This window comes from Chelonoidis abingdonii, chromosome 3 (assembly GCF_003597395.2).
Source record: "Chelonoidis abingdonii isolate Lonesome George chromosome 3, CheloAbing_2.0, whole genome shotgun sequence".
In the NCBI taxonomy this organism is placed as follows: Eukaryota; Metazoa; Chordata; order Testudines; family Testudinidae; genus Chelonoidis; species Chelonoidis abingdonii.
This window is the reverse complement of record NC_133771.1, coordinates 46,550,856-46,576,137: the sequence shown is the minus strand read 5'-3', so window position 1 is coordinate 46,576,137 and position 25,282 is coordinate 46,550,856. Positions and strand designations below refer to the sequence as shown.

The 25,282-nt window shown below is 41.0% G+C and overlaps 2 protein-coding genes across 6 annotated transcripts in view; one reads left to right on the top strand and one right to left on the bottom strand.

Annotated features, from left to right (window-relative positions):
* Positions 1-17,794, top strand: part of ANGPT2 (angiopoietin 2) — a 79,232-nt gene extending 61,438 nt beyond the window's left edge. Inside the window, exons 6-9 of the mRNA XM_032772648.2 lie at positions 1,724-1,825; positions 2,388-2,554; positions 14,707-14,837; positions 16,442-17,794. Of these exons, the coding sequence (XP_032628539.1) occupies positions 1,724-1,825; positions 2,388-2,554; positions 14,707-14,837; positions 16,442-16,602 (561 nt within the window). The 3' untranslated portion in view covers positions 16,603-17,794. The remainder of the gene's footprint in view (positions 1-1,723; positions 1,826-2,387; positions 2,555-14,706; positions 14,838-16,441) is intronic.
* The window catches only part of MCPH1 (microcephalin 1), a 228,769-nt gene that overhangs the window by 111,728 nt on the left and 91,759 nt on the right, over positions 1-25,282 (bottom strand). For all 5 annotated transcript variants that reach the window (XM_032772630.2, XM_032772623.2, XM_075063715.1 and 2 more), the window contains one exon: positions 21,913-21,990. In XM_032772630.2, coding sequence (XP_032628521.1) covers positions 21,913-21,990 — 78 coding nt within the window. The remainder of the gene's footprint in view (positions 1-21,912; positions 21,991-25,282) is intronic.

The window sequence follows — 25,282 nt, the reverse complement described above, 5'->3', positions numbered from 1 at the left end:
GACGAGGTCACAGTAAGTTTCTTAAGCATTAGGAGATAATATACTGTAATCTTGAGGCTAGGCCTCTTCAGCTTGGAAAAGAGGAGACTAAGAGGGGATATGATAGAGGTATATAAAATCATGAGTGATGTTGAGAAAGTGGATAAGGAAAAGTTATTTACTTATTCCCATAATACAAGAACTAGGGGTCACCAAATGAAATTAATAGGTAGCAGACAAATAAAAGGAAGTTCTTCTTCACACAGCACACACTCAACTTGTAGAACTTCTTACCTGAGGAGGTTGTGAAGGCTGGGACTATAACAATGTTTAAAAAGGAACTGGATAAATTCATGGTGGCTAAGTCCATAAATGGCTATTAGCCAGGAAGAGTAAAGAATGGTGTCCCTAGCCTCTGTTCATCAGAAGATGGAGATGGATGGCAGGAGAGAGATCACTTGATCATTGCCTGTTAGCTTCACTCCCTCTGGGGCACCTGGCATTGGCCACTGTTGGTAGACAGATACTGGGCTAGATGGACCTTTGGTCTGACCCGGTACGGCCGTTCTTATGTTCTAGTATTACATATAATACTGTACATATAATAGTAATAATTAGCTCTGATATAGCGCTTTTCATCAGCAGATGGCAAAGTGCTTTACAAAGGAGAGGAGTATCATCTCCATTTTACAGATGGGGAAATTGAGGCACAGAGAAGGCGAGCCACCCAGGTCAGTGGCAGAGCCAGGAATATCACTCAGACAAATTAGTCTATCACATAGCTCATTCTTACGTAACAAATGAAAAAATTAACCCATTCTTGAATAGTTAAGAGCATGGCACAGACCCATCCGAATTTCTAATCCAATATCTAAAAACTATATTAAAGTGAAGGTTAACTCAAGTGGACATCTTTAGAGATTCTCAAGACTTTGTGATAACTTTTGGGAAAGGTCAGAAATACTGGCTTAATTTTGTTTTATGTTTTTAATATAAAACTTAGCTTAGAGCAATATTATTAAACCAATAGTTTAGCTGCAGCTTTTGAAGTCAGCCTTTCATCACATTAGTGCAGAAACTGATGTAATTCATTATGTTCTGCATTGTGCAAGGCATTTTAAAAATCTAAATTGTTTTTAACTCGTGTCTTTTTAACTAAAATATATATTTTTTCTGAGAAACCATAAAAATAAAACAAATAATTTGTTTGAGAGTTCCTTAAACTATTTTTGCACAAGAGCGGGGCCAGCAGCTGGGACCCCGGTTGGCAGGAGCTGGTGGTCGGGACCCCAGGACGGCAGCAGGCTGAGCCACTCAGCCCCCTGGCGGTCTGGGGTTCCCACCATCGGCCCCACTCAGCCTGCTGCCAGTCTGGGGTTCCATCTGCTGGCCCCTGTAAATGTAAAATATATTACTGGCAAAACCTTAAATTACAGTAAATAAATGAAGACTTGGCACACCACTTCTCAAAGGTTGCCAACTCCTGTACTACAACATAAAACCCATATACAGTAAGCACAGTATTTCAAAAACATTCAATACTGTTTCAATATCATCATTAATTACAATCTTAATTAGACTGCAAACTATTCAAAACAGCTCAGCTTCATAGATGTTAGCAAACTTGGCATGCTTTGCTAGGCAAACAAAAGCCAACAGTAGTTTTAGTGTATACAGTGCTATGTGTGTCAATTGGCATGTGAGTACCTGAATTTATGCAATTACACATTCTTCTTATTGACAGACATACTGTGATATGGAAAGCAATGGAGGGGGGTGGACAGTTATTCAGCGACGTAAAGATGGCAGTGTGGACTTTCACCGGACATGGAAAGAGTACAAGATGGTAAGATCCACACTCTTTTGAAGGTTTAAATCTAATTTATTATTTTTCTGATAATCTCTGAAATCTACGCAGACTTAATTACAAAAGACTATTAATCAGATACTTAAAGTTGTATTGCCTAAACAGGTTCTAAAGTTGCATTTTAGTTCTTAGAAGAAAAATGTGCTCTCATTTGGGAAATGCCAGAGTCATATAAACTGTTTGCCTAAGCAGAGACTTGCAAGTGTTATGTTTGTTTTTACAAAGAAATGTAGCATTTTTTTCCTAAGCTATTTCATGTCGTGTCCACATCTTTAATTTTCATTAAGTCATTTCTATTTGTATTTCTATTGGCAAATGTTCGCCAGATCTAGTAAGAATAATACCGATACATGTTGTTTCAAGTTCCTAAATTGGTCCCTGCTGAAATCCAAAATTTGAAATACCAAAGAACTAGGATCCTCATATTTGTAGTACACTTTTTGTGTTGATAAAGCAATTAATTTAAAAATTGATGAACTGATAATTTCAAAATCAAAGAAAAACAAATTAAAGTTATTTAAATATACAACTTGGATTACAGGGATTTGGTGATCCTGCTGGGGAGTACTGGCTGGGAAATGAGTTAGTTTCTCAACTGACTAATCAGAAACGCTATGTTCTTAAAATACACCTGAAAGACTGGGAAGGAAATGAGGCATATTCATTGTATGAACATTTCTATCTAGCAAGTGAAGAACTAAAGTACAGGTAAGCAAACAGCACTGAGTTGAAAAAAACATCAGTCAGCTATTAATTCCTGTAAATTGTTCAGCTACATAACTTTCTTTTTATATTAATTACAAAGCAGTTGCTACTAATTTTCACCTATACCCTACATAATCTTAGTACATTTTTAAAAAATAGAACAGTATGTACCTTTTCACCAGTGTACAGTAGGTAAGTAATACCTTCAGGCCCCTCCTTCCCCTTATAGACAGCCCAACATGCAATATACCTGATATAGTGTGTGTAGGGGGAAACCCAACAAGGCCAGAACTGGGTGTTAGCACATAGCTCTCAGGAGGCCATGAAGGAGTTGAAGAGGCAGAAGAAGGCAGATCAGAAATTACATCTAGTGACAGTCCCTCTACTTCCTGATCTACACCAATGGACATGCACACAGCAACCACAAGGTTGCAGCTGCACAGTCTGCCAAAGTAGGGTTGATTTGTTCAATTATTTTTGAGAATCAATGCAGCTCCCAGTTGAGTTAGTCAAGCTGAATGGTGGGTCCTCACTTTATCCCAGTGGCAAGGGTTTAATTTCTAGTTTCATTGCTCCTCTTATTTTAATAAAACTTTATACCTAGCAGAGCGTTCTTGTATCTTTAGCCTGTATATATTCTATCCACAGTTACAGTTACCCATATGTTAAAAAGGAAGGTCTTCAGGGGGATCTTTAATATTCTATTCTTGAATGGAATTAAGTGGTCTTGTCTTTAGGGCAAAAGAAGTTACCAGACTAAGGTCAGGAATTACTGAAAAAAGAAAAAGAAAGAAAGGAGTCACTGAAACCATGATTCCTATGGATAAATAAGGTCCTGGGGGCTGGATGATGGAAGGGATTGGTAATGTGATAAGAAGCGTTTCACTTTGGAAAAGACTGCTTTAGGTGAACTATCTAGAAAAGAGCTGAGATCCATTGGAGGGAGTAGGATGAGGAGGCTTATAGCACTGCTGTCCAAGCTTTGTCCAGTAGGAGACAACAAGGAAGGTCAATCTGACACCTTCCATGATACCCAAATTCATACATTTCTAAATGAAAACCTTTATAAAATACAATTTTGCACCCAAAAACTAAACTGTATCCAAGGAGCTCAGAAGCCATTAAAAACATGAGCTCTTAAACATTACATTTTTTTCATCAAGGAAAATAAAATTAGAATAGAAGACTTTCACCATCAAAAGATTACCAAAGGTTAACTGAAATATACTTTGACTTCATTTCAACCCCCACATACAAAGCAGTCCCAAACTGAAGGTTTCTCTCCTGCAATTGGAATTATTCTAGATGGCTCTGCATAGTCAAGATTACAGTGTACTTCGCCACCTTGTGGTGCTTTGTGGTAGAACCTCCTCTAGCAGTATCAGCTAGAGCTCTCTCGTACTCCCATCCCTCCCCTAAGTGTCACTGATGTTCTGAGGGCGAGGCTATGTAAGAGGAGGAGCACCCTCACCACCTTAGTTGCATCCATCTCAAAGCCAGAGACACAGAACAAACAAGGCTCTGACAGAGAGGGGAAGGTGGTGGGAAGTGTAACTATGCAGAGCCCTCTCAAAGAACTCCAAACATGAGCAAGTAACCTTCATTTCTTCTTTGAGTAGCTCTGCATATTCCCAATTATGGGACAAATTGAGCAGTGGTGAAAACTAACTTGGAGGCAGGAACAAAGTCCTAACTGAATAGAGTCTGAAGCACCACTTTACCAAATCCAACATCTGCCCTATCGGCCAAATCCAAAATATAATGCTTTGTAAAAGTGTGCACTGAAGTCCAGGTTCCAGCTCTGCAAATTTCAGCAGCTGGTACCTGCTTAAGACAAACAAGAGAAGTAGGTTTGAGCATTGGCCTGCTAAATCCAGGGTTGTGAGCTCAATCCTTGAGGGGGCCACTTAGGGATCGGGGCAAAAATCAGTACTTGGTCCTGCTAATAAAGGCAGGGGCCTGGACTTGATGACCTTTCGAGGTCCCTTTCAATTCTAGGAGATTGATATATCTCCAATTATTATTATTATACACTGTTTCCCCCTGACAGATATAGGGCCACACAGTAAAAATGTTGTGATGGATACACCAATCCCCTGGGCTTATAGCCTCTGCACACAGGAGAGCGGAGTAAGCATTCCCTTGCTTGTTGTTGTAATACATCAGCCATGCATTGTCTGTCACAATCCTCCCTTGTAGATGAGAGAGGAAGTCTAAGGGCCAGATGAACAGCTGTCACTTCCAACACATTGATGTGCAGTGCTCTCTCCTGCACATGCCCTTGAACTGTCAAATGATTCACGAGTCCCCCCACACCTTGTTCGATGCATCTGAAATTACCCTGAGAGAACTGTACACCTCTGAACCATTCTCTCTGACTGACCACCATTCTAAAGAAACGATGCTGTTCTGCGACATGGCGATCAACATATAAAGGGTGTCCCAAACTGGTCTGTAGAGCTGAAACATCCAGTACTGCATAGGTTTCATTCTTAGATGTGCAAATGGAGTCATGTAAGTACAGGATGCCATAAAGCAACATACAGAACCAAAACCTCCAGATGTATTTGTTCAGGCCTCTCCTGTCTAGTATTAGACAAATTCTGTCATCTTTCTTCTGCCTCAGAAAGTAACAGGAATAAAAAACCCAAATCCCTCTGGTATTTGCATGACCTCCTTGATTGCTCCTATCAGAAGTAATTTTTCAACTTCTGCAAGAAGAATAGACTCATTGGAAGGGTCCCTGAAGAGTTAAAGGTAGAAGAAACCGGGATGAGAGGGTGGGGGTGAATCTCAAAAGGTATGGCATAGTCCCTTTCTACAATCTCTAGAACTCATTGTTCTGATGTAATTTGCCTCCATGCATTGATAAAGTGGGCTAGTTTGTTTCGAAAAAAGAAGGTAGACTTAATCCTGATTGGGTGTTTCTTGATTCTTAATTTTCTCATCAAAACTGAAGCTTGTTGTTCTGCTACAAAGGGATGACAAGGAAGCAGGCTGTTTAGATTTAGACCTTGGTTTGAAAGGCCTCTTTCTACGTTGATTCTGGAAAGCTACAGAATATTGTTGAAATCTTTGACTTGACAAAAAATAAAATAATGAAGACTGGGTGTAGGACTGTTTTTGGTACTAGAAATAAAATAGAGGGCCTTTTCCAAGCAGAGAAAATTAGACTCAGAGACAATCTCTTGTCCTTTAATTTTTCTATTAATTTGTCTTTTCAATGAAAAGGCGCTCCCCCCCTCCTTGAAAAGAGTGCTCCTCCAGTATATGTCAAGTGTCCAGAGCTAGAGAGGAGGAACAGCCAAGCTTGCCTCCTGATAGAGCAAATGATAATGTTCTAGTAGAAAGGTCCAAAGTGTCATGCAAGTCTTGTCAAAACAATGTAATCTTTTCCCATAAATGGAACTGTAGTGGGCCATGACTACCTGATAATTTGCCTTTCCTTGCCATATGAATCAATCTTTTTCCCTCTCCCTATTAGATGGGGTGGAGTGTGATTGTCCAGAAGTTGCCCTGTTAGTGGCAGCAGTCACCACAGTGAATTAGGTATAGGACGTGTATGGAAACAGGAAAACCTTTCAGACAGTATCTGACACAACTTGTCAACCTTTTTGGAGACAGGTTGACAAGAGGCAGTAGCAGACCACACACAATTAGCCAGCGGTAGCATACCATCCAAAATGGGTAGAGATATTCTGCTCCTAAAGGTAGCATCAAGGATATCAAACGGCATGGGAGAAGTCTTCTCCCCAGGCACTGCAGACAAATTCAAAGTGGATGCCATACAGTTCACCAAATTGTGAAACTGCAAAGTGTCTTCGAAAGGAAAGGAGGCAGAAGCCACTCCCACATGTTCATCTGGTGATAAATCAGGTTCACAGTCTGTTTCCATATTTTCCTGCTCAAAGACGGCAGCTATATCCTTACATTCTTCCTCAGAAAGCACTGTCTGAAATGTCAACGGCCCTAGAGAAGTTGGATCTGAGGATCTTTGAACTGTTGGATACTTTGTAGACAAAACTTTACCTCTCCATCCACATGGAGGATAACTGACAAATTCCTGAGGTGGCCCTCAATAAGGCCATCAGCCCCAGGACTACCAGTCTCCCCAGCAGCTTGGATTCAGGAACATGCCTATAGGAGGTAGACCAAAGGGTGGTACAAAGCAAGCTATAGGTCTTTGTGTTCCTCTATCTCAGGAGTTCCCAAACTTCATTGCTCCGCGATCCCCTTCTAACAAAAATTACTACATGACCCCAGGAGGAGGGGGGCTAAGCCAGAGCCTGCCTGAGTCCCTCCAAAGCCTAAACCCCACCACCTCGGGTTGGGGGACAAAGCCAAAGCCCAAGGGCTTCAGCCCAGGCAGGAGGAGACTGTAACCTGAGTCCCACTGCCCAGGGCTGAAGCCCTTGGGCTTCGGCTTTGGCCCTGGGCAGTGAGGATCAAGTTTCAGCTTCCGCTCCAGCAAGTCTAATGCCAATCCTGGTGACCCCATTAAAATGGGGTTGCGACCCACTTGGGGGTCCCAACTCACAGTTTGAGAATCGCTGCTCTATCTTCCTCCTGGTACTGACTCAGGTCTGGATCAGAGATAAAATGCACCAGAGATGATAGTGGATCCGGAGGAAGGTCTGAGGATCCAGCTCTTTATGGAGACTGTGTGTGGGTCCCAGAAAGAGGAAGCATGCCACTTTATGGCCTCTTCTTCTTAACAATAGACAAAGATTATGATGGATCTTGGAACCAGGGAAACATGCCTCCTTTTAGAAATCTTCCATTTCACGCTCAGATCCAATGCATGAACTGGAGCCAAAAAGTGAACTTGGCCTGCATGGTGACAGACCTTTCCAGAACCATGGATGTAGCTCAGGGGTTGGCAAACTTTTTGGCCTGAGGGTCACATCGGGATTCCAAAACTGTATGGAGGGCCAAGTAGAGAAGGCTGTGTCTCCCCAAACAACCTGGCCGCCACCCACTATCCATCTCCTCCCACTTCCCGCTCCTTGACTGCCCCTCTCAGAACCCCCGACCCATTCAACTCCCCCTACTCCTTGTCCCCTAACCACCCTTTCCCAAGACCCCCCACCCCAACTGCCCCCTGGGGACCCCAACCCCTATCCAATCCCCCCTGCTTCCTGTCCCCTGACTGCCCCGACCCCTATCCACATCCCCACCCCCTGACAGGCCCCCTTGGAACTCCCATGACTATCCTACCACCCCCTAGCTGAGGCTGCTGGTGAACAGCAGGGAAGGGGCCGTGGGCTAGCCTCCCTGGCCAGGAGCTGAAGGGCCAGGCAGGATGGTCCCATGGGCTGGATGTGGTCCACAGGCCAAAGTTTGCCCACCTCTGATGTAGCTGGAACCAACACTGGAACCAAAGGAGGAACTGACAGCATGTCTGAAGACTTGGACAACTTTCAACATTGTACACAAATCCATCTCCATTGCTACTAAAATTGGAGGTAAAAGAGGTCTCTGCTTTAGAATGATATCAGCCTTGTCAGAATTGGACAGAATCAATAATTCTGATGAATGGGAAGTGGCACAGCCAACAATGGCCGCTTTGTTCTATGTATCTTTTTTCGATGCTACACCATTCAGAATTGAAGGCGCTGATGGCCTCAGTTTGGACACACTGATTGAAACCATCTTCCTGGATCTGGAAGTGGAAGTAGGAATTGACCTTGGTCCTGCAGTTGAGGGGGATCCATCAGAATCAGAAAGTTGCAAGGCATGAGGTATGGCATTGGTGAGGATGATCAAACTGTCTCCTGACCTCTTTTCTGGAACTAGGGCAATCAGATCTGACCACACAGCCCTGGTGTGGACATGTGTAGCCTCAGGAGCTTTACTGAGGAAGCCACAGGCATTGAATCCGGCCCCAACAGGGGTTTCAGTTTCTTGGAACCCTTCAGTCACTGGAACTCACAGGAGCCATGACTGGTCTCTGAGACCTTGAAACTGAGGACTGATCGGTTCCAGAAAGTTTAACCTTGAGAGCTTCCTTGAGAAGGATCTTCAAGCGAGTCTCCCAGTCCTTGCAGGCTCTGAGATTAAAGGTTCAGCAAATCAAACATCCTGAAGGTGGGTGTCCTTCTCCCTGGCTGCTGAGGCACCGCATATGGTTGCTTCCTCTGCTTCAATTCCACTATAACCCAGAATGGCAAAAAACATTAAATATACTAACAAATTACCACTAGAAGAAAGAAAGGCTTAAGAAGAAAAAGGCTTCAGTTCACAAACAGTCTAAAGTTCACATCCATCCATGCACACATGGTTGGAAGGAACTGAGGGGGTGAGGGTGCTCTAGCTGACGCTGCTAGAAGGAGGTTCCACCAAAGGCAACTCAGTACCCCATAAATGGGAATGTGCAGGGCCACTCAAAGAACTATCAATATCTTACCCCCATTCCCCAACAAAAGCTGGATCTTAATGCCTAAACAGTATGTGGTTGTTTCAAATCCAAACCAAATATTTTCTCATCTGGAAACAGTTAGACTCTATAGCAGAGATTTTATTTTTAAATTAAGGCACTATAATATAAGGACAACCTTTGCAAAATGGGTCATTACCCTTGTCTATTTACATTATTAAAAAATAATTACTGCAAACTAAGATGGCTGTCTGCAAATAGATACTACTTCTTGAAATGCAAGCAAGTATTTGATGTGCCATAAAATGCAGTGGTTTAAAGTATACTTTATTTAACATTATAAAAAGGATATACATTTTAAAATTATCTTGAAAATATTCCGCTACACTGTAATATTCACGGCATAAAAATAATTTCCTTTTACATTAGTTAAGTTTTTTAAATGCTTCAAAGAAACAATGTAAACTGTTCCAGGAAACAAAATGATATACTGATCCACTTAACACAGGAACATATATGGTCAGAAAAAGACTAAGTCATAAGATCTAGTTCTACTCCTAGCTCTGACAGACTTTCTGGGTGACTTTGGACATGGCAATGTATTGTCTCGGTTTCTCCATCTATATAACTGGGAGAATTATAGCTATCTACCTGAAAAGGAGACTGTGAACCTTAACCTTAACTTAATGCTTATTAAGTGCTTTGAGATCTTTGTACTTATAATCTCTCACTTTCTATCCAAATTATCATCATTGGCCAATAATTTATACTTAGGTTTCTAATTTCATATGATTTTCCCTTGGAGTTGCTAGTTGCTGAGCACTTTTGGAAGTAAGGCCATTGTCACATTTCAGAGTTCAATCCAGGTCAGGGAGAGGTTGTGTCATTGCCTGTAACCTGGGTCCCTCGCAATGCTGTAGCTCCCAAACTGGGCTGCTCACAAACAGCTTAAGCAGGGTTGCCAACTTTCTGATTGCAGAAAACCAAACACCTTTGCCCTGCCCCCTGCATCACATTTTTTCAGAGGCATTGCCCCCAGTCACTCCATCCCCGCTCCCTTCATCACTCGCTCTCCCCCATCCTCGCTCACTTTCAGCAGGCTGCGGCAAGGGGTTGGGGTGCAGGATTTGGGTGCAGAAGGCGGCTCAGGGCTGGGACAGCGGGTTGGGGTGTAGGACAGTGTGTGGGTTGCAGGCTCTGGGAGGGAATTTGGGTGCAGGACAGGGCTCAGGGCTGGGGGTTGAGGTGTGGGGTGCAGGCTCCAGACAGTGCTTACCTCAGGCAGCTCCTAGAAGAGGCCGGCATGTTCCCCCTTCACTCCTAGGCAGCGGTGCAGCCAGGCAGTTCAGCATGCTGCCCTATCCACAGGTGCCACCCCTACAGTTCCCATTGGCCAATGGGAGCTATGAAGCCAGGACTTGGAGCAGGGGCAGTGTGCGGAGCCTCCCTGGCCGCCCCTGCACCTAAGGGCTGCAGGGACATGCTGGCTGCTTCCAGGAGTCACAGGGAGCCTGCCTTAGCCCCGCTATGCCGCTGACTGGACTTTTAACAGCCGGAGCCACCAGGAACCCTTTTCAATCAGGCATTCCAGTCAAAATCCAGACACCTGGCAACTCTAAACCTAACAGCATGCAGCTCGTGTGCTGAGTGTCTGTGTACAGCTACAGGCCTGGCCAAGCAGCAATAATATCAGCTGCCTGTCAAAACACTCCAGTCACATTCTGGCTTTCATCAGCCTTGGTTACTACCTGCAGGGTGACCCCAACACACTCTTAGTCCTGAATTTTCCCAAAAACGTGTGTTCTGCACTTTCCAGCCCTCTCCTGTTTAGATATTAGAGGTCCATTGCCTCTGTCAGGGGTCAATAAGCAACAGTTTGCTACTTCAACTGTTCAGTTTAAACACAAAACTGGATTAGTTTTATTAAAAAAATAAAACAAGTTTAACTACAAAGATTTTAAGTGAGTACAAATAAGGTATTAGAGTCAGAAATGGTTACAAGAGAAATAAAGATAAAATGGTTTTTTAGTAGTTAAACGTAACAAGCTAGACTTGGTTCAAGGTAAAATCCTTACCAGTTTCACAGCAACATTATTGACCAAATTCTCAGGTCAGGTACTCCCCCAAAGTTAAAGGGCTGGTTCCTTTGTCTTCTTAGATGAGAGAGAGATAGGTTGGGGTGTTTTTGCACCTCGCTTTTATAGTCCAGTCACCTTTTGAAATGCATTTTCCTGAGGATTACCCCTAAATAAAGTTCATTCCAGCTGTGAGGATGGAGACGAAGTCTCATGGTGAAAAAATATCCATGTTGTCTGCTAAAATTCAGATAGATCTGTTCTTACCCCGCCTTCATTGCCAAACAATAGTCACTTGACAGGTGATTGGGAGTCAAACTTTGACACCTGGCTAGAGGAGGCAGCTTATCCTGTGTCTTTGAGAACCTGGTTTACCCACTTCCCAGACTTGCTGGTAAACACATGGTAATCAATTTCATCTTTTATTCATAACTCCTAAAACATGTTTTGTATATATATTGCACAAGAATATTGACGATCTGTGTGTTATTAGATTTTAAGTGATACCTCAACATGTATTTTGCACAACAATTATTATAATAATGTGTACGGAGTGAATATTGGGGTGTTTTTGGTCAGAGCCACTTATTTAATTAAGTGAATATAGAATTAAGGTTCGTAACTTTAGAAGACCTTTTAAAAATAATTTTCATCAATTATCCACTTGCAATATACATGACTTTCTATTTGAATATCTCAAAGCATTTTGCAAGAATTAACCAATTAAACTTCACAAACCCTGTAAGGTAAATTTTCAAAAGCTCTGAAAAAAAATCTAGTTAAGATTAATCAAACCAAATTTTAAAAAAATCCAAAGACCCATTCAATCAAAATCAGTAAGAGTTCACATTCATATATAGTCGTTTACTCCACTGTACCCCAAAGTGATTCACAAACTTTACAAATATATGATAGCCCCACTCTAATGGAGCCTTCAATAAGGCAGGAAAGGAAGGAACTAAATGACAGCGCACTGAAACAGGAAAGGGGAAATTTAGGCCAAAACCACTTGAGAAAAAATCTATGCTCTTCAGAAAATTGCAATAGGATCTTTCACAGCAAAAGTAGTTTCTGATGGTTATTCATAGGTATCCTGGTTTTAATCCAACCATTTCTTAAATCAATAACTAGAATAATGGCCTGTTTACATCAGGCATCGAACAATGTTTGAAAAGTAACCCTAGACTTGTACACAATGTTTGGAAACTGTCAACACTAGACAGACAAACTATGTTAGAAATTGGCTTAACTGGATCAGTCTTTAAAAAAAAAAAAAAAAAAAGTTCAACATCTACATTAAGCTTTCTATAACACCAGCTACACTTTTAAAAGGAGATTTCCAAAAAAGGTAATCTGTAATAAGATCATTGAACTTTTAAAATCCATTGTTATTGATAAACATCTATATTTCCTTATTTGAAAGTATGAGGAAGTGTGAAATGGTTGAAAATATTCTGTTTATAACTGCCCAAGACATTTTAAAATAATTTAGAAACTAATTAACATTTAGAGAAAAATTCAGCATTGTAATAAAACTGACTCCAGGATTATGGTCCTTGATCTAATGACATTCTACAGCAGGCAGGCATATAGCAAGATCAAGACAAGTTTGAGAAGAAATTAAAAATTCCTTAGAAGATCAGTCCTATTTCTTAAACAAACAAGATAGCTCTATACTACTTGATAATCATGATTTAAATCTTTCAGTTTTTAAAAACAATATAGTAGCAGCCTCACTTGAAAATTAGACTTGTCATATGACTATGAAGTGCTATATAACCTATATCTTCCCTCCAATATTTGAAAATTAAAATCATTATTGTTGACCATGAACTGATTTGACATTTTTTAATTCTCAAAAGATTTCCAAAGGAAGAGTCCCTTTGGAGAGAGGGAAGGAAAGGACAGAGAAAATCATCCTTATTACCAATGAAATTTTACCCATCACTGATACAAAGTTTTCATATTAGACTGCCACAGCATGTTAATACCAGTTATCCTGAGGGCATTCTGCACCAAAAAAATAATAATTCTGTGCCAAAAAATTAAAAATTCTGCACATCATATTTTAAAATTTTGCAAGTTTTATTTGTCAATAAATAAATGCAGAGGCTCCAGCGTGAGACGGGGGAGCACAGGCCACTGGCTGTACGAAGGTGGGAAATCACCCTACTGCCTCCCTACCCCCAGGACATGGACTCAGGGGTAAGGCTGCACCCAACCCTGCCACAGCACAAGGCCTGGGCCTGCCCCAGAAACACCCTGGAGCTATGTCCCTCTGCAGCAGGTGCAGGGCAGATAGGCTCAACCAGGCAGGATCCACATGTGGAGGGGCTCAATGTGGGGCAATCCAGGTGTGGGGTGAGAGGATTCTGTGTGGGACAATCTGGGTGCAGACAGCTCAGTGGGGGGTCTAGGTGTCGAGATCTGGATGCAGAGAGGCTCGTAGGGGAGGGAGGGGCAGGGTTCCAGGTGCAGGGACATTGGGACTCTGCAAGGGCTTCCAAGTGAAGGTTGTTGGGTCCCAGCTGAAGAGTCTAAGTGTCTCAGCCGGGGGTGGGGGGGGCGGTCTGGGTCCTGGGAGAGTGGGGTTTGGTGTGGGGGGTCTCGGTGCAGCTAGTTGGCAGTCAGTGGCATGGGGGTCTGGATGTGGGGGCGGGCATCTGTGTGGGGGTTTGAGTGCAGGGACCTCAGTGGGGGTGGTCTGGATGCAGGTATGCTGGTCTGGAGGCAGGGGGTCTGGGTGCAGGGGGGCTCCAGATGCAGGGGTGGGGTTTGGGTATGGAAGGCTTGGAGGGTTCTGGATGTAAGGGTTCTTGTGAGCGTTGGCAGGGATGTCTGGGCATGGGAGGTCAGGATGCATGGGGGTTGCGTGGATGGAGGGAGCAGCTCCCCGTACAGTGACCCCCCCCCATAGGAGTGATAGGGGCAGGAAGCAGGGGAGGATGCTGAACTTTCTGGCTTCTGGGGGTGGGTCTGACACCTAGCAGGGGAAGGAGAAGTCCTGTCCTCTTCTGCCTCCAGCCCAGTTGGGATTAGCAGCTGATCCCAGGTCAGGGTAGGAGCCACTGGCTGGGGTGTCCCTAGCCCCGCAATGATTTACCTCTCTGCTGGCTGCTCTGGGTGCCTGAAGTGTTGTATGTGCACTGCTAGGGTGCGTGACTGCTCTTTCAGCTTCCCTTTGCGCCCCCGTCAGAAAGTCATTTTTCTGTGGGGAAGCAAAGAAATCTGCAGGGGACATGAATTCTGTGCAGGCGCAATATTCCCCCAAGAGTAACCCAGTGTAAGAATAAGGCAGGGAGAAAATTAGAGGATTTAAAAATCCATTACTAGTATTGCTTACATGCAATGCACTTTAATATTGCAAGTTACTATGGTATTAGTTCTTTCTTACATAGAGTACATTTCTCAAGGATTATCAATATATATCTCCATATAATCTCGGTTAATCTAACGCAGGTGGAACAAACATCTATAAAACCAGAGGTTATTTTATCTCTTCAATATAATGTTATGCTGACAGTGTTACTGTTCATACCAACACAATACCCGTCAAAGAAAATTTATAGCCGTACATTAACAAGAAGAGAATCAAATTGTTGTTTAAACAGGATATTTATTACAAAAAATTTCCTCATTACTGTGTAGATCAACTGCCATTAGCTTTAATCTAACATTTCTTTTTCCGTTCTGCACTTCTACAGGATCCAGCTTAAAGGACTAACTGGGACAGCGGGCAAAATAAGTAGCATCAGCCAACCAGGAAATGATTTTAGCACAAAGGATGCAGACAATGACAAATGTATTTGCAAATGTTCACAAATGCTAACAGGAGGTAGGAATGGTTTTCTCTCTCTCAATCTTCCTATTTTTATTGGCAGTAAAACAGCCCATCAGGTAAATAGATGGTAATTTTGACGTATTAAATCCTGACTAGTGACAAAGTCCAAAACTCACAATTGGAAATGCTAGTTCAGTGAGTTCAAATTTTCTATTTTACCATTTCAGACAGCTCAGCTAAAGCAAAAATGAGAGGAGTTAAAATTGGGGGGAAATAGACCATCATTCTCTCACAACTTGTGCAACAACAAGGCCTGCTATTGTGAAACTGGTATGAACAGAAAACAGCAGAGTGCGCATCCAAATAGCATGGGAAAGTAGCCCAATGATCAAAATGCCCCCAAAACCTATCAGGAATCGTCTTTTTAAATCAACAAAATGGTTTCTAATTGTTTAATTAGGCACAAGAAATCTCTAGTGATCCTATGGGAGCTAAGCATTTTATAGGCTCTTTAAAAGTATGACAATTAGAATGTAGTTGTCATGAAAGAATACATTTCTGTAATACAAAACATTACTTTTTTCCATATTTAAATATAATTTGAAGTGAGAATACATTTACTCAAAGCATACCAAAATTATTATGTAGGTGGATAAATTCTGGATCAATTTTGTTCACACGTTTATTGACATTACATTTTAGATTGTTTCTGTATCTTAAAGCAGGTTTAACTTTCTCTATAATTCTGCAATCCAGTCATACCTTCTGTAATTTAAATGTTGCTTAAGAGCTACAGAGAGGCACACTCAATTTACAAAACAGTGATCTGCTTCCTGAGTGTACAGATTGCAAGTCTGAAGGCAGTTTATATTTATACAAAGGGAGAACTGGATTATTGCCTTATAAAACACAGCATTCCTATTACCATCAGTATAACGAAAGTGTAAAAATATTGTTTTTACTAATAAAAATAAAGTTTCCCTATTCCTTATTAACAACTCAGGACAACAAGTGAAATCTGAAGAAAAAGATGTGAAACTGAATAAGTTTAGCTACTTTTTTCTCACCATTCCTTTACGCAGAGTTCAGCTAGCTGTTTCAGTATTGATGGATTTAGAAATAGTGCACACTTCACAGACTAAGAACTGAAGCAAACTGAACTCACTGCAAGGGAAGCATTTTTCATTTAAGCAGAAATGTAGGATTTAAAAGTGGAAAATTATATAATCTTGAGAGAAGGCAGAAGGAAAAAGAAAGATACAATATCATGATTATTGTCTTCAAGCCAAATTCTGCCCTTAGATCTATCACCATCAACCTCTGAAATATGTAGTAAGTTAAGCTTTTGAGGAGCTGATTGAAGCGCCCTCTCTTAATTTACAACCACATCCCATAAAATGCTACAACTCTTACAGCTAAATTATGTAGTGCATATTCCTCAAGTATTTTACTCAGCTATGTACATTTCATCATGGTTAAAGTTAGCAAGGAGGAGAGATCTGGAGGTATACAAGTGAAAACTAGGTATTTTAATATTCCTATATTTTTTCTAGTTTCAGGATCAGCACACTGTAAGGTATTTGTGCATACAATTTTAAAAACTACCTACACTGATAATTTCATTATTTCAGATTTTTGTTTGTTTTCTGTTCTTACAGGCTGGTGGTTTGATGCATGTGGTCCCTCCAACTTGAATGGAATGTACTATCCACTGCGGCAGAACACCAACAAATTTAATGGTATTAAGTGGTATTACTGGAAAGGATCAGGGTACTCTCTCAAAGCCACAACTATGATGATCCGACCAGCAGATTTCTAAATGCCCTTTGCATTCTATGTGAATTGTGTGTTGTACAGTCTTCAAAAACTACATTTGCCAAACATTTAAACTCACAGCTGCAATTTGTCATTTTCCAGCCCAGAAAACATGCACTAGTATTCTAAAGGGATCAATTTGTTCTAATTCTTGAATTGTGATAGTCTTCATCAGTTCAAGCTCACGTTACTCAACTAGACACAACAAAGTCTAAAACATTAAATAATCTGTGTAACAATGATTTTGGCAGAAAGACTGAGTAAAAAGGATGACCAAGAAACTGTCAGACAATTTATGGACTTTGTTTTCTTGATCATTTATGTTGTGTGTGTTAGTAAATAACTGGAACTGTGAAAAATATCTAAAAACTTAGTTTTAGAAATGTGCCTTTGTGCTCATTACTGAACTTTAAACATTACATTAATATAAAATTCTCCTAACTTGCAATCTAAATCTAGAACTATTTTTCTATCCCATAATTGTTTGTAGTTTATGTACATATATAATGCCTTGTAATTAGCTCATTGTTATAATTAAAGGATACATTCCTTTGCAAAGACTTCTTTGCAAATAGTGTTTAGACTTATTTGGGGCTTTTCTTGTAGTCCACATCAGTTTATTTAACAATCTTAGGAGAAATAGCATTTCCATTTAAGTGCTTTGCATTTATTCTTGGAAAATACTGTGTATAATTGATCACTATTTTGTGTTTTTTTTTAAAAATAATCAGATTTTGTACTTATTACAGTTGATATTTTAAAGTACAAACTCTCCTGCCAATTATAGTATGGCATCATGTGTTTCATTACATTTTCTATAAAGATTGCACTTTTCCCCCTTTCGAGTTGTTTAATGTATAACAACTGAGAATTAAGTATTACATAATGCTGTTGCCTCACTTAAACATCAGACAACTGCTGTTCTCCATGCAATTAAATATCACCTGGTGATGTTTAGACCTTTTGTGAAAAATAAGCTAACTTTAATAACGTCTTTAAAACCAATCTGCTCTTTTATGGAAAAAAGCTCATGTTTATTTCTTAAGATAAATTTTATTGCATTTTAGAAAGAGAAGGAAGAGAAACCTAAAAATATCCTATGGTCAGACAGTTTTTCTGTGTGGGAAATAGCTGTATGAGACTCAGGCAATTCTGAGTATGGTGATATTCTAGGCCTCAATGTATATCTTTAAGTGAATAAATGGCTTTATTGGGTGATTTTTCCCTATGTTTATTGTAACAATATGCTTAAAAAGTATGTATTATAGGTTATTGACAGAAATGCTAAAATTAAGGTTCAGAAGACACTTCTCTTCTAAACACTTTTCAATATTCTATAGAGATCACACCAAAATATTACTTCTGGGTTGAAATTTCTCATGCTTGGTATCAGTCCCAACATGACAATTTTAGAAATTTTTCATCGACCGCTATTGAACTTTGAGTTCTAAATGTGACACAAGAAAGCACGTTTCGGGTAATGAAAATTTTCTAGATTTTTTTGAGACTCAGATAACAAAACATGTTCAAGTCTTTTTATTTTTCTATATACACATTGCATCAGTAATTGTGATTGATGTTGGGAAATGAGTTAAAAAGAAGAACCATATTGCTGAAAATCAACTGCTCTCAAAAAGTTACCCAGTTATATGCTTTCAGTGGCAAAAACAGACTGCTGTAGTAGTAGCAAGCAATGTATCAGAATTATTCAAGGAGAATGGAGGCAAAATATATATTATGAGACTTATAGAAATAATACTTCATTGTGATTTATATGAACCCCATAAATGAAAACTTAATTGAGTTGTCCTAACAACATTTTACATAATAGGCAAAATATAATTAAGACCGTTATTTAAAAATGTAATATTACTTCTACCAAGCTTATAACATTCATCTTCAAACATACGAAGTCACAAGATTACTTTGCAAATCACTTCCATAAAACAGCTGTCTTACAATGGTCTGATACTTTGTCCCCCATTTTTAATTCAATAGATCATCAAAATATTCATAATACTTTTATTCAGATGAAGAAAAACAAAAAATATCCTCAACATCTGAAAGATTTAGGTCATCACTCACAACAACAATCCATTCTTTAAAAGTGCTCATTAAGGAACACCTTAGTATCAGACAGCACAACAATGGGCACAGTATGAATGACTGGTCAGTCATTAAATAAAAACCTCAACTATAATCTTCAGTTTGTCTAAGGAAAGTACAGGGACAATATCAGATAATGAAAAGAATGCTGATTTAAGGTTTAATTATTTTTTCCTATTATGAATTGAGTTGCGTGAGACAGATCCGTAAAATATGAATTCTTGTTTCATAATATTGTTAAAAATTATCTGAGGAGTTGCTCAAAATTTTTGGCACATCTAACAAGCAGACACTGCTGGTCTAGTTTGATTTTCCAAAACTCTCAGTCTTTACCACGCCATTAACCTTGATCATTATCCCAGTCAAAGTTTTAAAATCATCATTCTGTAATTATCATTTCTAATTTTATTTGAAAATTCTGTAGTTTTTTAAAAATCAAACTTTAATGTTTAGAATTCAATCAATCAATTTTAGATGGCTTTCTAACTAAATAAGATTGCATGGCTTATTTAAAGGGCAAACGCTATCTAAGAGAGACTATACAGGTCAGATAAGGCAATGTCAACCATTCAGTGGCTTGTACCACAGCCTGCAGTGACTGCAAGAAGAAACTACAAATTAGCAAGAGTGCCTTTTCCTGCCTCCTTCCCCAATAACCTTCAAAAGCATAAGCATTATATATTTCTCCATTCCTATCCCATCCTCCCTTCTTAAATGCTTCTTATGAGATATAATAAGAAAAGGAAGGGAACTCTTTTGAGCGCAACTACGGTAATTACAACAAGAAAAATTAAAACACCTTGAGATGGGAATGTTTGAAAAGAGGATAGATTCACTTATTCACAGATAAAGTGCAACACAGACAAAAATTTCTGCACAACCATAATGTGCCTCAACCTTTTCAATGTCCCCCAAGCCTTCTCTTTTCTACTGAAGGAATGAAGGTGATAAGCAGATATTAGACAGATGTGAGGAAATTAACAAAAGGCAGAAATCACTCTCAAAGGGCTTTACAGAATGTTGTGCAAAACTACTGATAACATGCCAAGTTATTAATGAGAAAAGGGGTTTAAAAGAAACAGAAGACCCTACAGCCTTAAGCTAAAATCATCTGGCTTTCTCCTGCTTCTCTTTTCAACATACTCTATAAACAATGATTGGCACAACAGCAGCACACCTACCTGGATAGAAAACAACATGCTAGTTATTTGCTGCCCCACAAAACATCCCTCCACCTCTCTCCAAAAGGACTCTAATATTAAACAAATCTATAAATGCACCACTAGTTTCTTTTTACAGTCACACAGTGATTTTAGAATAACACTTGTATTTTCTCGACACCAGGGTTGGGCAAACTTTTTGGCCTGAGGGCCACATCGGGGAATAGAAATTGTATTGCAGGCCATGAATGCTCACAAAATTGGGGCTGGGGTGCAGGAGGGGGTGAGGCCTCTAGTTGGGGGTGCAGGCTCTGAGGTGGGGCTGGGTTGAGGAATTTGGGGTGTAGGAGGGGTTTGGAAGGCAGAAGGGGGATCAGGGCTGGGGCAGGGGTGTGGGAAGGGGGGCAGGTTCTGGCTAGGGGGGCAGGCTCTGGGATGGGACTGGGGATGAGAGGTTTGGGGTGCAGGAGGGTGCTCTGGGCTGGGATTGAGGGGTTTAGAGAGCAGGAGGGGGATCAAGACTGGGGCAAGGGGTTGGGGTGTGGGGAGAGGCTCAGGGGGTCAGGCTCCGAGCAGTGCTTATCTCAAGTGGCTCCCAGAAGCAATGACATGTCCTTTCTCTGGCTCCTACCCAGAGAGGCGGCCAGGCAGTTCTGCACCGCCTCTGTAGCTCCCATTGGAGCGTTTCGAAGCTGGAGCGGAGCCATGCCGCAGCTTCTGAGAGCCACGTGGAATGGCCCCTGAGCCTGCACCCCGGCCGGAGCAGGGCAAACCCCAGACGCCACTCCCCAACAAGAGCACACGGGTCGGCTTAAAGCAGCTCGTGGGCCGTAGTTTTCCCACCTCTGCTCTACACTATAATAGCATGTTATTAAAAACCAAAGAGAAATCTTTATCTTGGAAATAGTTGGATAAAATGATTATGAATGTAAAAGGGATTTAAAAATCCCTGATTCAAAAAATAAAACAAAATTGTAGTTAGGAAAGCAAAGTTCAATCACCAGTTAAATGTTCTCTAATCAAAACATGTGAAACACTATATGAAACAAGTAGCTGAAGAAAACATGTCTTACACAGCTAAGACAAATTGTAAACCCTTTTGTGATGTGATCAACCATTAGATTGGTACAATCCTGCTTGTATCAAAGCCCAAAATGAATTTACTGCTTAATAACTTCAGACAATATGAAGTGGTGGTGTACCTGGAGACAGCCCAGTATATACAAATAATAAAACTTTCTGCACAAATGCTCAAGTCATTGCTGGGAAGCTAGCATTTAAGAAGTGCTCTGTATTATTCATTTACTGGGTTGTGAAGCCCATAGTGACTAAGTTCCTGAAATCCATTCAGTGGAAAAAACAGTAACGTAAGCAGCATCTGGAACAGGAGTGTTAAAGCTGTGGCCTGTTGCCTTTTCCCACTTTATGATAGTCTCCAACTGAGACATGAGCATAGCAAGAAATAAGACATGATACTACAAAACTCAAGAACGTGCATATTTAAACATGAAACTTAGGCCAGGTGTACACAGACTTACATTGGTATAACAGTATAACGTTGCTCAGGGATGTGAAAAATCCTCACTCCTGAGTAAGGCAGTTACAGCAACCTAACTGCCACTGTAGATAGTGCTATGTCGACAGGAGAGTTTCTCCCATCAACATAGCTATTGCCTCTCCCAGAGGTAGATTAACTACACTGATGAGAGAAGCTCGTCAGCAAAATAGTGTCTTCACTAAAGCTGCACCACTGCAGCTTTTTAAGTGTAGACCTGCCCTTATTTACTCAGAAGTTATTCAACAAGTGAATCTCTTTCTAAATGTTTACATGTTGTACCACAGGTTTTGCACACTGTTCAGGAAGGAGGATTGGACAAGAGTGGAGAGAGAGTGTGAATGAGCAAGAGAGAGAATACGTGTATCTATATTTTTTCTAATAAAGACACTTATTCACGATAGCCTGTCACCATTATTACCCCTAGTTCTGTAACTATTCATTTAACAGAGAAATGAATATAAATTCATAAACAGAGGAACATTTAACTTACAGGAGCTGCAGGGAAATTGGCTGACAGTTCATATGGTTCCTCTGAAATCCAATGTCCACATTCCAAAGACCACAATACCTAAAATAAGTTAAGTAATAAGTTGACACTTAAAATTCTATAGTACTTTTTAAGAGGCAATAAAACAGCAGCCACTTTGAAAACAACTAAAATTAACACAAGTTAGAATAGTTGGTTACTTTTTTTTTTTTTTTAACTCAAATCAAATGTTTTCCTGCAGATTAATAAGAGGTTTAAAAATAAGAATTTGTGGTTGCTTACTTGAAGTCTTTCCTTTCTTCAAAAGGAATAGGTCCACATATCCTCAGTGTGGATAATCACCTGTCTGTAGGTTTAGAATAAAAGCTGATTGGATGGCTGGTAAGAGACTAGCCCCTATCTTCTGGAGACCACCTCAGTTTTGAGATGCTTCCAAAGCTAGCCTCTCTGGATCGTGAAACAAACAAAAAAAAAAAAGACTCTCTCATCCTGCATCAGCACCTTGCCAAAATAATACTCAAAGAAAACATTTACTACGGCAGAGAACTTTAAACAGATCTCCCTTTTTCAGGGAGGAAAAGATCTGTGGGCCTATTCCTTCGAAAAGGGAAAATTTTCAGGTAAGCAACCAAAATTTCTCCCATTCTCTCTCTCAGAGCTAGGTCCACAAATCCTCTGCATGGGATTTTCTCAGCAGTGACAAAATTCTTAGGGAGGGAACAAAATAATGTCACTGAAAGAAAGGATTCCCTTAGTCTAAGGAATCACCAGTGTGCAGAACCCACATGACAAAGGCTGAATTACCTGAAAACTGAATATCTATCTTGTAAAGCAAGGTATATAGGTAATGCAGGGATGACCAAGCTGCAATTTTACAGATTTCACTGTAACCGGCCTATTCTTTCTCCACCACGATGCCACCACCACTTGTACTGAGTGAACTCCGATGCCCAACGAAGAATTTAATCCTTTTGCTCTACATGCCTCAGCAATGCTTCAGCGTATCTACTCAGATTGATGATTTAGATGCCTTAGCACCTCTTTTTCTTGGATGAAATAAGACCAGTTAAGTCTGTTTTTCTTATGCTCAGTCCTTTTCACATAAAACTTTAAGGCTCATCTTACATTTAACAAATGCCATAGCTTCTCCTTTGGGTGAGAAGGATGTGGACAAAAAGCAGGCAATGAGATCCATTGTGCTTGATAAAAAATCAAATTCACTTTGGAATAAAGGTGGGATCCAATCTCAAAGCCACCTTATCTTTGTAAAAGATGCAGCAGGATGGATAAAGCTCCCAACTCTAACAATTTTCTTGCTGAAGAAGTGATAGCAGTCAGAAGAGTCGTTTTGATAGTCAAGTAAAAAGGACACCTGCATTATGGCACTGAGTACAATGTTTAAATTCCAAGGTGGAGATCTAGGCTCTCTCACCTGGGCAGGGAAAGTGATGAGCTCTCTCACTGCCTCAAAGGTCTCCAGTGTGAAGGGCAGCTCCAAAGCCTCTCTGCGAATCTCTCAGGAGGGGAGTCCTGAGAGTTGGACTTGACTGACCCCTTGTTGGTGCAGAAGTCAGCAGTGCCAGGAGAGGTGGTGCCGTGCTTACTTGGTCCAATGTGGGTCTCACTGCGGCCTCGGTGTGGATGAGTGCCCTCCGTCCAGCTTCTTCTTCTTGCGGGGCACCCAGGGACTGGGGAACAGTGCCATGCACTGCTATATGAGGAGCCCTGTTGGTGCCAAGCATCTGTATCCAAGTCCTTTCTTGGCGCTGAAGTTTCCTGTGTCAATGCCAGAGCACTGTGCACCAATGCTGAGGTGCTAGGTATTGGCTTGGCTGAACTCAGCTCCGAGTGGGGGCAGAGGGCAGCCTCCATCAGAAGGATCTTCAACCATTGGTCTCTTTCTTTTTGAGTCCTGGGGCAAAATCCCCTACAGATTTTGCAATGGTCCTTCTAATGTGATTCCCCCAGGCACTTCAAGCAGGAAGTGTGGGGGTTGCTCCTGGTCTTGTTACAAGCTGCACAGGGTTTAAACCCTGGGACTGAGGCATGCCCTGGCACTGGGGAAGAGGGGGTAGGGAAGCAGGGAGTATCCCCAAAACAGTTCCCTACTGGAATCCAACTATATGACTAACTACTAACTAACTGATTAAACTATTTACAGAAAGACAGTCTGAAGACTACTAGGGAGAAGGCTTGCCAAAGCAAGAGCAAATGAGCATTCTGGCTAACCGTCACAGGCCGTAAAAAGGAACTGAAGTGGTGGCGGGACCCTATATATGGAGGTTCAACTCCACAGGGCACCTGAGCAAACCCAACAGGTATTGCTAGAGGAAAAACCTTCTGGTTACTGTGCACACAGCACGCACGCACACACTCCTAACTGGAATCAACATGAGCAAGCACTCAAAGAAGAACTTTTAACTTACAGGAGCTGCAACCTGATATCAAAACCAGATATCCTGTAAAAATTCCAGAACATGAGACATTTTGGTTACATGATGTTGAATATAGATTCATAGAAACAGGACTAGAAGAGATCTTTCCTCAGCCTCACGGACCATACTCAGAGTAGTTATCAATGGTTTGCCGCCAGTGTTTTTGGATCATTTACTGAGTCACTCAAGCAGACCACCTCCTTGGATGAGGGTCTGCCTAGAATAGGAAAGGGTATACCTGTATTCCCTTCTGCCTGAGAAAAAGCCACCAGAACAATGAGAACGCTCAAAGGTGCAGATGACAGTCTATAATACAGCATTTTGCCCTGCAAAATGATCAGTCCCATGAGCAAATTGCAGAAATCTCCTATGTGCCTGGTGAATATAGGATTTCTTCAAATTAACAAAGTAATCCCCTGGCAGATCGCCACTGATATGAACTTCATGAACATGATCCTTATGAACTAGTTCTAGTGTTTTAACTCCAACACAGTTCTGTCCTCCTCAGATCTCCTGGATACCAGAACAAAAGATTGAGTAGTGACCAGAGAATGTCTCCATCTCAGGAACGATACTGCACTGATTCACAAAAGATGAACTATGGCCTTTAGCATATTCTACCTCTTTTTCAGATTTGATACTAGTGAAAGGGAAAACGACAATTCACAATCTTTGAAAATTCTATGATGTACCATTGTTAAACCACATCCAGGACCCATCTGTCTGATGTGGAGAGAGGCCCTTGGGTCCTTGAACTTTAATAGTCTCCCCCATAGGTGTTGCTTGTCAGTGCTCTCCTGACCATAGTATGACATTGTTCCTAGAGTTGGAATTTGCATTGTGGGAAGACTGGTCTCTCTCTTTCCTGGGATTAGACTTGTTACATTTGCTTTTGCTGTAGTGTTGACTTCTATACTTAGAGAAGCCACAAAAAGGAT